The sequence below is a fragment of the Molossus molossus genome, unplaced genomic scaffold (assembly GCF_014108415.1).
Source record: "Molossus molossus isolate mMolMol1 unplaced genomic scaffold, mMolMol1.p scaffold_m16_p_16, whole genome shotgun sequence".
Lineage (NCBI taxonomy): Eukaryota > Metazoa > Chordata > Mammalia > Chiroptera > Molossidae > Molossus > Molossus molossus.
Window position 1 is genome coordinate 16,108,931 of NW_023425351.1, and position 12,347 is coordinate 16,121,277.

The window sequence follows — 12,347 nt, forward strand, 5'->3', positions numbered from 1 at the left end:
TATTATTGTCATTTGGAAACTGTTCATGGCTTTCACCAAACTAGTGCATGACCGAGAAAATAAGCATGTGAAATTCACCTGGGACCTGTGGGAGACTCATCTCCACAGCAGCCGGCGCCCAGGGGTCCTGAGAAGAGCCCTCTGCTAGGAGAGGGGGAGTATCAGGGAAGGTGCTTTCGGCTGTGAACCTGACGGACGGGCCTGCAGTCCTCGGGAACACCAGGACTCAGTGAGGCTGTAGATTCTCCCTAGCAGCACACTTCAAACTGACCCAAGATCCTCTCACCTGGTCGGATTCAGTTTTTCCCTGTGCCATACTGCCTACAAGATACGACAACATTTTTATATAACAATACTTTTGATGAGTATAGAAAGTTTTTAAATCACATCATTACTGTGGTTCAGGAAAGAAAACCAGTATCCGGCTTTACCTTGTTGGAAATTAGAAAAGAAAACCATGTTTCCCAGTTTATCTGCTTTGCTGTCTGGACTTGGGTCTGGAGTGTGAGAACAACATTCACATCACTGAGGATGGTTTTCTAGGAGGATCAATACTTGAAGTTCTCAAATGGTACTAATTTTTATAATACATTTAAATAAGAAAATGAAAACAGGTTTCATTACAGAAAAATATTTTTAATGTTGTAGAAAAGATGAGCATTTAATGGCTATAATGAAATAAACTGTCCCTGTACACAGTAAACTTTCTGTTATAAGAACTGCTACCATGCCCAGGTTCTTAGAATCTGGGAACAGTAGGTTATAGAAAGTAACCACTCCATGAAAACACACACACCCGGAAACCCAGTGGGCAGCAATTGTGTAGATCAGGAAGACAAAAATAGGTGACTCAGAAGTAGTAGAGAATACTGCACATTTTCTCGAAAAATTCTAAATTGTTGAGCGCTTTCTGAATGTTTCCCCAGCCCAGTTAGTATCTCTTAGCAAGTAAGACTTAGCTACCTTCTCTGCCACTCAAACCTGTCTTCTCTGACCAACATCATACTGGGACAGTCATCTGCCTTACAAATGTAATGTTTTCTCCCTAACACTGCTGTATCTTTATCTGCCTTAGAAGATGGCAACTAACAATTTTCAATGAAGTCACATGATTTAGAAAGTTTAAAACCACACATTTCTTATGTGGTAAAACTTCTAATTACTATCATTGCACATTCACCAATTCATTTAAAAGTTTGGTTTAAAAATACATTAAATAGAGTTCAATTTAACATTCAGGAGAGGAAAAGGCACTTAATACTGCAATTTCCAGAACATAATTTGTCTGTCTTCCCCTCCTGTGATGATACTGCTACACTGTTCATTCATCCATATACATGTCACAGCACCTAAGAGAAAAAGACACTGTGGTTAGGGAGTGTGTTGACCAGGAGGTCCCCAAAGATACACCAATAAATAACACATTGTCTTGTCTCATCCTATAATACAATCTTTGTAGAAATTAAAAATAACTGCTAGTACAAGGAACTTATGAGGAGTAAGAAACCATCTAAATGTTAAGCTAAAACAATTGGGAATTATGGGTATAGAACAGAATGTAAATATGTACCGCTAACAAAAGGAAACAGATTAGGGAAAGGGGGAATTGGTGTAAATGTGCTAATTTATATCCATTTCTTTTGGAAACAGTAAAAATGTTATTTAAAGCTAGTTAAAAAAAGGCATAGATATATCACTTGACAAAGTTAGAAAGAACTAACCATACAAAATTGGGTAACGGAAGAGATGAGGGTGAGAAGTCAGTGCTCACAGTGGGAAGTTGGCAGCTACTTGTAACCACAGACACTAGAAGAATTAAAAGCCATAAATTCTCCAAATGATCTGGAGGAAACATGCAAATGTAAGCAAATATACTGAATCTCCAAGAGATACTATTAAGTGAGAAAAAAAAAGAACAATTATGCACACATGCAAACCCTCTCAACAATAAGAGGACACACCCAGGACTCAAACTGGAAAAGTCCTCTAAGGAAGAGAGGTGGGAGGCAGGAGACAGTGGCAAGAAGATGACTTAGCTTTTTTCATTGTAGTTCATTACTTTTATATTGTTTGTGTTTTCGTGTTTTTTTATCCTCACCCGAGGACATTTTTCCATCTTTTGTTCGGATAGAGTGGGAGGGAGAGAGAGGAAGAGACAGACAGAGAAACATCGACACGAAAGGGACACATGGAGTGGCTGCCACCTGCACGACCAACCAGGGCTGGGGACAAACTGCAACCGAGGTACGTGCCCTTAGCGGGAACCGAACCCCGGTCTCTCTGGACCGCAGGCCGACGCTCTAACTGCTGAGCCAAACCGGCCAGGGCTGTTTCTGTATTTTTTACCTGTATTACAAAAACTAGCACAGCAGAACTTACATGCAGACATGTATAACCAATGTACGCAGTCAACAGTGTGAAGGTGGGGGGTAGGAATGGGGAGGAAGGGGTCACTGAGGAAAAGGGGGGGACATCTGTAATAATTTCAACAATCATAAAAAAACTATTACAGTTTTTATTATGGTTTTTGATATGGAAGTTAATGTAAAAACTTCCTTCTTGGAGTCAGATGTATGTTAACATAAATGTAAATGCTGAAGGACTCAAGAGGTGCCGACCACCTGGCCAACAGGATGCTGGAGGGGAAAGTTACAGCATGGAGGTGTGGTCCGCCTCAGAGCAGTAAATTCCCTGAAAGGAGAGCAGGTTTTAATATTAAGTTTGTATCCTGCTACTTGACTGAGTTTGCTTATCAGCTCTCATAGTTTTGGTGGAATCTTAAGGAGTCTATATAGTATGTTATCTGCAAATAACAGTTTTGCTTTTTCCTTTCCAATGTGGATGTCTGTTTCTTTCCTGTCTGGCTGCTGTGGCTAGGACTTCTGGGAAAGCAGGTCTGGGCTCAGTATTTTAGGAAGAAAGGTCAGGCCAACTGAAAAACTCCAACTCCTTACCTTTGTGTCCCTGTATTCTCTCACTGATTTTTCCTCCGAGGAGGTCCCACACAAGCAGTTCACCAGACTGACTTCCAGATAAAACAGTATTTCCATCCCAGATAAAGCACCTGCAAGAATAATTTAGAAATAATCATTATTTATCATAAAGGAAGGGCTATATTATACTGGCCAAAGCAAGCCCAAAGGCGCAGTCATGAACTTGTGTGTAAATGTCTTCACCACTAGTAACCACAAAAAATATACCTCTGGGGCTCATCTGAAGTCATGGAGGAGATAAGCATTCCTGTCTGCACGTCTATGACGTTTACATGGCCATCTTCTCCTGTGCTGAGGACATGGCGACTGTCTGTAACATGAGGTGACACATACAGGTTACAGCTTCAGGGTAACTCAGTTTATTTCTGAGTCCAGTGGCCTAATGTTCCTTTTCCTTGAACTAGTTGTTTTATTTAACCAATGACTATCCTCTCTGAAAGGCTCAAACTCTTATGGGAAAAAAATGCTTCTGTTTCTACACTAGCCAGCGGTTCTCAACTTGTGGGTCACGACCCCTTTGGGCATCGAACGACCCTTTCACAGGGGTCGCCTAAGACATAACAGTAGCAAAATTACAGTTATAAATTAGCAACGGAAATAATTTTATGGTTGGGGGTCACAACATGAACTATATTAAAAGGTCGCGGCATTAGGAAGGTTGAGAACCACTGCGACTAGACTGATGACCCTTTGATGTGAGGAATAAAGAATAATATCCAATACAGTTTCCTACTAGGTACAAGTGGCAGAAGTAGACTGTATTCTGCCATGAAGCAGCTTTAGCTATAGGCAAAACCTGTCATCAGCAAAGTGGTTTTTTTTACATTCTTACTATTTATTTCAAAGTAATAGTTCTAAATCTCCCCGTACCATCTGTATTAAAAAGGATCTTACTATTTATTTCAAAGTAATAGTTCTAAATCTCCCCGTACCATCTGATTAAAAAGGATAACACCACCTGGGCTGAAAGCAGCGTCACACACAGGCCCTGAGTGGCACTGAATCTGGTGCAATGCGGTGGCCGTCGTGAGGTCCCAGATGTTCACCGCGCCTTCCTTGGTGCCTGAGACCAGCAGTGTGCTCGCAGCATTTAGACTGATGGTATCCACCTGAGGAAGAAAGCACGTAAGTATTCCATTTAGAATTATGGTCACAGCTGTTTCCCTAGGCCAGTTCATATATGGCCTTTATTATGTCAAGATATGATCCATTTATTCCCACTGGTGAGCGTTTCTATCAGAAACAGGTGCTGGATGTTGTCGAATGCTTTTTTAGCATCAATTGATAAGATCATATGGTTCTTATCTTTCATTCTGTTTATGTGGTGTATCACATTTATTGACTTGCGGATACTGTACGATACTTGCACCCCTGGGATGAATCCCACTTGGTCATGGTGAATAATTTTTTTGATGTATCGCTGGATCTGATTTGCTAATATTTTGTTAAGGATTTTGGCATCTATGTTCATCAGGGGTATTGGCCTGTAGTTTTCTTTCTTTGTAGTGTATCCCGTTTTGGAATTGGGATTATGCTGGCCTCATAAAACAAGTTTGGAAGTCTTCCATCTTCTTGGAGTTTTTGGAATAGTTTGAGAAGGGTGTTAGAACTTCTTTGAATGTTCAGTAAACTCCCTGTGAAGCCGTCTGGGCCTGGGCCTTTGTTTTCTGGGAGTTTCTTGATTATATCTACAATTTCCTTAGTTGTTATTGGTCTGTTCAAGTTTCCTCTCTCTTCCCGGTTCAGTTTTGGGAGACTGTTTCTAGAAATTTGTCCATTTTGCCTAGATTGTCCAATTTGTTGGCGTATAATTGTTCATAGTATGTTTTAATGATCCTTTGTATTTCTGTGATGTCAGTTGTTACTTCTCCTCTTTCGTTTCTGATTTTGTTTATTTGTGTCTTCTCTTTTTGTTTCTTGGTGAGTCTGGCTAAGGGTTTATCTTTTCAAACAACCAGGTTTTTGTTTCATTGATCTTTTGAATTTTTTTTTTTTAGTTTCTAAGTCCCTAGGTCAGTTCAAATATGTGGGTGGAATGATATAGATTAAACTCTCTGGAGTACTGGTGTTGTTAATGCAGACACTGTCAACACTGCCTACTGGATGATAACCTACTTAAAAAGGAAATTCTTTATATGCTAGTCAATAAATTTTTTTTTTCTTTATTGGTTTGAGAGAGAGAGAGGAAGGGAGTGGGGGAGAGAGAGAGAAACATCGATGAGAGAGAACACTGACTGGCTGCCTCCTGCACGCCCTCCACTAGGGACTGGGCCCATAGCCTGGGCATGTGTCCTGACTGGGAATGAAACCAGTGACCTCTTGGTGCATGGATCAACACTCAACCACTGAGCCACACTGGCTGGACAAAGTATATATTTTTTTATTGTTGACAGTATTATAATGTTTTAAAATAGCCTGAACTTGTCAGTCTAACTCCATGAATGATAAGTTGTAGTGAGGTGCCAAACTGCCTGAAACACAGCTGACTGGTGATTAGAAGGGTTTGGGAGAAGATTCGGGGGGGGGGGTGGTTCTTAAGGTTATACCTACATATTCATCTTGAATTACACAGTAAATGAATATTTCTCGACTTCAGTTGATCTATTAACCATGCAAACTAGGTATCAATTCGCAGCCTCAGAGAAAAGGCAGTTGTGAGCTAGAGCCTCTGATGCAGCCGTGAGACCCAGTGGACACGGTGTGTGCAAGGCCAGGTGCCAGCCCTGGTTCTCCCCGACCGTACACACTTGGCCATCAGATATCAGGTCAGTGTCCTTAGCTGTGGATGTGCCCATCTTAGATGGTCCTTCCACCTTTTGTGTCAGAAAACATGAAAGACAATGGGTACATCTCGCCCCAATTTGAGGATATCCAAATATTCAATGTCATGCTCAGGGAAATAGCCAACTGGAGGAAAAACAGACAAAGTAGACTTGGAAACCCAAAGAGCCAACTCCATAAAAAAAAACAACAAAAAAAAAAACAAAAAACAACTGATAGCCTATGATCTCCAATAAGCAAACTAACACAGAGCTAAAGATCATAAACAGGTAAGTAAAACCAGGACTCTCTCCCCCGAAGTCCCGGTGGTGCAGCTCAGCTTTCGTGTACTTCTGTTGCCGGTACTCACACTGACATCATGTTCCAGCTCGGCCAGCATGTCAAACTGGTGTCTTTTAGTGCCTGTCATTTCTGCAGGAACACCAGACCACACCTAGGACGGAGCAGAGTGCACAGGATATTTGCAAACATGTAAAGTAATGAGAGCATTTCTAATACACTGAAGAACCCTCTTGACTAACCAACTTCCATGAACATACTTGCCAACAAATGAAGCTGCCGAACGCTCCGGTTCCCCTCCCAGTGCCCGTGCCTTTATTCCCGTCATCCTGTGCTTACCCAGAGGTGACCGGGCCAGCCCGCTTCCACCCCTTGTACTTGCTGTTGTAATTACGTAATTTAAGTATTGTGTGAACTAAGGAAATACGAGTGCATACATGTTGTAGTGTCTATTAATGTTTTGAGAATACTCAAAAAGGCAAATAACTAAAAAAACTACTAAAGTTAGGTGTAGGCAAGAAACTTATTTATAAGAATAAAAAATCTTGAAAAATTTTTGAAAGAATTCTAATGGTTTTAGGTTTTCGCTTTTTTACACAAAAGTAGATTGGAAACTGAAGATAATGAATACTGGTGTGGTTTATATACGGTCCTACCTCAATAGTATGGTGAGTGAACGTGTATTTGTATGTTTTAACTTGAACAAAATGCATTACCTTTTAATGATTTTCCCCACTTTAACTTGACGTTTTCTGATTGATCAGTTGCTAGTTCCCACTGTATTAGATAAAAGGTGTTGCTAGTTGCTACTGAACATTTCTCCACAACTTTGCTGTCTAAGGAATACTAGATCATTAACCCCCTGTGAAACACACAGGAGAAAAATTATGAGAACTTCCTATTATATTGAGAGGTGTACATGTTAAAAAAATTCAGTATCCTTATCAGTTACATGCTTTGTGAAAAATAGTGAAGTTATTGAACACATTAACAGGTAGTTGAATTGTTTATAATATTTTTATTATCTAAACATTGTAAGTCAGAAATTATATATAAACCTTCACTGTAGAATCCCACGATGCGGAATACAGCCTGTTGTCATGCCAACAGATCTTACTAACAGCATCATCATGTCCCATTAATGTGTCTTGGCGTCTTCCAAATGCTATGGAATAAAAATAGCTAACATAAAAGATAACGAGAACTATTAAAACAGCATTCAGCTCAATTTTAAGACTCTTAAATACATATTCAAGAAACATATATTCTTTCATTTTATACTTACTAAGTAAGGCCCACTAGAATTACAAATCACTTGTTCTCATGTTATAAAATCAAAATACTGAAAATTTTCATTTAAAACTAGAAATGTCCAGGTCTGGCTCATTTGTGTTTTCACCTCAATTTTAAACAGAAAAATAGAGTCCAAATGGAGAATTTATTAGATTCAAATAATCATAGTAAAATCCAACAATATTATCCCCATCTAATACTTGTTTCTTTTTGGAAACAACACAGTGTTCTGCCAATGGGAGAGTCTGTTGTTGACTGCTTCGCGTCCCCAGAGACAGCTCTATGCAGAGATAACTCTATGTACATGAAATGAAAGAAGCGTGCTCACCCCTCCCCCAATCTGACCATTTTAGTGTGTGTTAAGCAACTACAGAATACTAAATAAAGTTTGGCGAAAACCAACAATGAAGCTGCCAAAAAGAAAAAAAAGAAAAAGACATGCTTAGATACGTACACATTATTATCCCATGAAGAACTTATGACAGTGGCATCTCCTGGTAAAAGTAAACAAGATGATAATGCCTGAAATACAAATGATTTGACATTAATAATTTACAATAATTAGTGAATCCCTAACATAGTAAAACTATCTTATAAGATCCCTCCCAAAATTAATACCCAAATTCTGTTTATGTTAGCCTTCTGATACAGACGTTTTCTCAACTGGCTAATTCCAGATGCCTTGTTTCCTCCCAACTGCAGGAAAGTCAGTGTGCCAAGTGTGCACACGAGGATCTAGCCTGATGATGTTCAGGAGCCTGCAAGCCCCCCCCCCCCCACTACCCTGGGGTGCAGGAGCTCCTACAACTGCAGGGAATCCGGGGGGGGCAGGCTGGGGATTATCCTCTCAGGATTACTATTTATGTGGGTAAGGAAAACTTCCAAAATTCTTTAGGGAATTTCAAAATCTTTCAGGTGATGTACATTAACAATAAAATGTGCTTTTTCAGAATCATTGATTTTTCTGGTAATAGGTATCCCACCAACTCAGAAATGCATGATTTATTTAAGTAGCACATACACATTAGTCTGACAGTTCCCAAAAATAAAGATTAAGAAGAATTCTGCTGGGTAGCAGTTCAAGTTTTGTAGGCTTCAAATGAAATCGCATTATTATGAGAGAGAGGCAACTTGAAAACATTTTAAAATTAGCAGTAATCTAAAGCATCTGTCACTTATCACAGGAACAAAAGTAACTGTTTTCGGAGAAACAAAATGTCATTATGTGTGTGTATAAAACAGTGCTGCATGAATTTTTATAACACTGATTTAAAATTAAAATGAACTCACCATATTTGAAAATGATATACTTCTTTGTAGCATTTTGGATTCTTTAGAAAACATCTTCAAGGTAGAATCTGATAATGAGAAGGCAAACAGGTGAGACCGATTTCCCGACTCACAGACGATAGGGAACGCTGCCTTGTTGCGCAGGCTGCAGGCAGTACACTCCTGTATCTGCTGGGGGTGGATGAGGTAGATGGGGCCAGATGACCGCCCTCCTCATCAACATCAAGGTCTAGGATCTGTAAGTCCCTAACAAGGAAATCAACTGAAACCCAGCACGGAGACAGCGGACATGTCAGCATGACTGAACACAGACAACTAGTAAGTTCAAGTTTTGAAAGGAGTAAGATAGCAATTAAAAATAAAACCACCAAAAAGATTGTGTAATATATATATTTTTAAAACAGCCCAATTTGGGTGTGATACCTTGTACTGAATTAGCATTTATAGAAGAGAATCAGTAACTGTCCAAAGAATAATAAAGTAGGGATTAAAATGTCCAAGTTTTTAAATTCCTTGCCTAACAGAAGTTTTAGAAGTGTAACCAACAATCTCTTAAAAACCAAGACTTTCAAATTATACTGTGCTCCAAACATCCTGTATTCGAAACATGTAACATTTCTTAACTTGTAAACATACAACATGATAAAGAAAAGGTCAGAATAGGCTTTAAATATTCTGTATAGTAAAATTTAATATTTCAATTTAATTTTTGGAACACCAACACACAGAAGTCTTGAGACTTTATAAACATGAGTTTAAGTAAAAACATCTTCTAGAATTAGCCTAAAACAAAAACAGAAGAAGGAACCCAATATCACCTGAACATTTCCCTGAAGGGTATAATTCACTCTGATATTCTTCCCAACCTTGCTTTTGATTTTTTTTTTTTAATCTTCACCCAAGGACTTTTTTTTTGCATTTTATCTTTCAGATAGAGCGGGAGGGAGAGGGGGAGGAGAGACAGAGAGAGAGAGAGAGAAACATTGACGTGAGAGAGACACATTGAGTGGTTGCCACCCATATGACCGCAACCGCAGCGGGGACAAACTGCAACCGAGGTACGTGCCCTTAGTGGGAACCGAACCCGGGACTCTCTGGTCCGTGGGCTGACACTCTAACCGCTGAGCCATACTGGCCAGGGCTGGCTTTTGATTTTAAAGAATGACCTTTCTATTAGGCAATTCTGAATATTCACCACAAAGTCTGCTCATGCTTATTTAAGCCAGCCTGGTGTGTAATGATGCTTTTCTTGAAACCAAAGGTCCCCTCCCCGTCCCAGAGGTGATCATGTCCCAGCCGGCTGGAGGAGCTAGTCCCATAGGTGACGGTTCCCGTCATGCCCACACACGAAACATATACGGCATATCGAGGAAGAAATGTAACTTTAGGGTAATGATCAGAACATATATAAATTGGTAATATGAATTATTGAGAGGAAATGAACAGAAAAATATAAAAGCTTGTCATTTAAAGAAAGAAAACACTTTCCCCTTTATTTGGAAAAATTCACAAAGAAGTAATATAATGATTAATACACCTCAGAGATTTAAGCCTTGATGTTCCTAAATCTCATGGTTTACAAGGTCATACAAATACAACAAACTGGAGGATTTAACCAGCCATGTCAGACAAATCCAGCTAAGAAAACAGGCTGTGTGTAAAAGTAAAGCGCTCTGTCGCGTTACCATGTCGGCAAGCTCAGTGGGTAAGATTCCTGGTAGCACACAAGTGCCCTCTCCTACCCGAGCAGCGGGGCGGCGAGCCCAGCACGGCCCCGCGTCCATCCTGCATGTCTCTCCCTCTGCTACAGGAGGATCATTTTCTATGCTTTGTGGAAAATCCTGTTATATGACATGAGACTATTTGAAAGGGGGAAAAAATGACAAGCTCAGATAGATAATAAACCGTGATTACAGAATCTGAGAGTAGTAACCCATGGAAGTGTTTAGTTGGCTAGCACTATTCCTTAACTTAATGGATAAAAAATGTAATTTCCTATAGATTCAAAACCGTCAGCTGCTAACTTTGCCTGAACCAGCTGTCTTGGAACCCAGGCAGGATAACGGACACATTACCCTTTCATCTGCACACCTTCCAGGGTGCCCGCCACCATGCTGTGCACACAGCAGGGCAACACATGCTTTAGCTAATTACATCTGTGTAGACTGCCAGGAAAAGCGATGTTGTGTCTGTAGCAAGATATGCTTTATGCTTAGTCCTTTTTAAAGATCAAAACAGTAAAATTCTAATACCATTCAAATATAATTATTACAAGTCTTATCAATGAGCCACTGCAGGGTTTTCATAATGTTGATAATGTATAAGCACATTAACAATGTAGAAATCAGATTTCAAGCTAAACGCTACAATAAATACCTGACTATATACTGAGGGACAAGAGTGTAAACCTTCCCAGCAAATCTGCCGGCAGGTGCTGACACCCTGCTGTGAGCCCAGGCCCAGAGCAGCCCCGCCTCCTTCCGCTCTGCGCTGGCCCACCCTCCGGGCAGGAAAGGCTCCTCCCACGCAGGAGGATGGGAAACAAGCTCTTTCCGCCCTTCCCCTGAGGTTGTGGGAAACCTCAGCAGCAGAAAGGCATGTTTCATGGTTGTTTTTGGCAAAGTACAATAAGATTTTCTGTAATATCCACAAGTGAATTACTCAAGCTTTGTTTTATGTGGGGGCAGCACAGTCCATGCCCTGAGATTCGAGACACTCGGACACCACGGATCTAGGGAAGCCGTTCTCCAGGTGGGAAAACACACCTTGTGAGGTTGTAAACACTGACGATCCATTGCAAGAGACCGCTATTCCGGTAACCGCCCTGTTCGGAAACAAAGTTTCATGAATCACCATCAATCATGCACTGGGACACTGGTCTCCTTCGAGCCCTTGCTTTACCTTTACAAGCTTCTGTCATGTTTCCTTACAGCTGCCATTCCCTGACCACTGCTTGGCAACTTGACACTTTGTTCTGGCCATGCTTGTGGCTAGAAAACCTCCCTCAGCTTCCCTAGCTGCCACGCTCGGAGCTGGACACGCTGCTGATGCTCCTGCTTCAATTCCACTTTGTCTGGCCGTCACCCAAATGACTGAAACCCTTCTTGACAATCACTTCCCCTGCTTCATTACTGAACCGAATTTACCGGCATCTGTCAGCCATGACACCAGGTCTGGTTCTAGCACGTCCTGCTAAAGGTTCATTCATGTCTTCACTGCTTTGGATTACAGGGCTCCTTTCGATTGGCCACTTAGGGAGGTTGAGAGAAGAAAGGCCATTGTTACAATGAATAAGGAGGAGCTGTGTATTTTTTTCAGGAGCTGTGCTCTGATTTTAAACCACTGATCTAAGGTAGACTGGCCTGTTCCGTTTCACCCATGACCAGTGGTGTACTTGATATAAAAATGTCAGACAGGGTGTCTGTGGTCGTGGAGCAGGACAACGAGCCTGGTCTCTGGCCTGCGTTTCCTTGTCTGTAACAGGATGGAGCAGGTCACTTTAGTGCTTCTCAAGTCTTTCTGCCCGACTATAAAAATATCCTTAATAGCAGAAGACAGGAAACCCTCCTAACCCCTCTAGGTCCAACAACAAGCCCAATGTCTTGGAAGTACAGGTATTATTTTTAAAAATTTAGATGGACCAACTATAGAAGTGACAACATGGTAGGCTGACACAAATCCATCTTGTGCCAAAAGTTCCCTCGCCACACT

General features: G+C 40.8%; 1 protein-coding gene across 2 annotated transcripts in view; it reads right to left on the reverse strand.

Annotated features, from left to right (window-relative positions):
- Positions 1-620: 620 nt before the first annotated feature.
- The window catches only part of NSMAF (neutral sphingomyelinase activation associated factor), a 56,654-nt gene continuing 44,927 nt past the window's right edge, over positions 621-12,347 (reverse strand). The window contains exons 23-31 of one of the 2 annotated variants that reach the window (XM_036264389.1): positions 11,402-11,460; positions 8,637-8,704; positions 7,801-7,868; positions 7,112-7,235; positions 6,124-6,207; positions 3,952-4,102; positions 3,201-3,303; positions 2,955-3,064; positions 621-1,349 (exon numbers count right to left, since the gene is read on the reverse strand). In XM_036264389.1, the coding sequence (XP_036120282.1) occupies positions 1,255-1,349; positions 2,955-3,064; positions 3,201-3,303; positions 3,952-4,102; positions 6,124-6,207; positions 7,112-7,235; positions 7,801-7,868; positions 8,637-8,704; positions 11,402-11,460 (862 nt within the window). In that variant the 3' untranslated portion in view covers positions 621-1,254. The remainder of the gene's footprint in view (positions 1,350-2,954; positions 3,065-3,200; positions 3,304-3,951; positions 4,103-6,123; positions 6,208-7,111; positions 7,236-7,800; positions 7,869-8,636; positions 8,705-11,401; positions 11,461-12,347) is intronic. The other variant, XM_036264387.1, reaches the window with a different exon arrangement.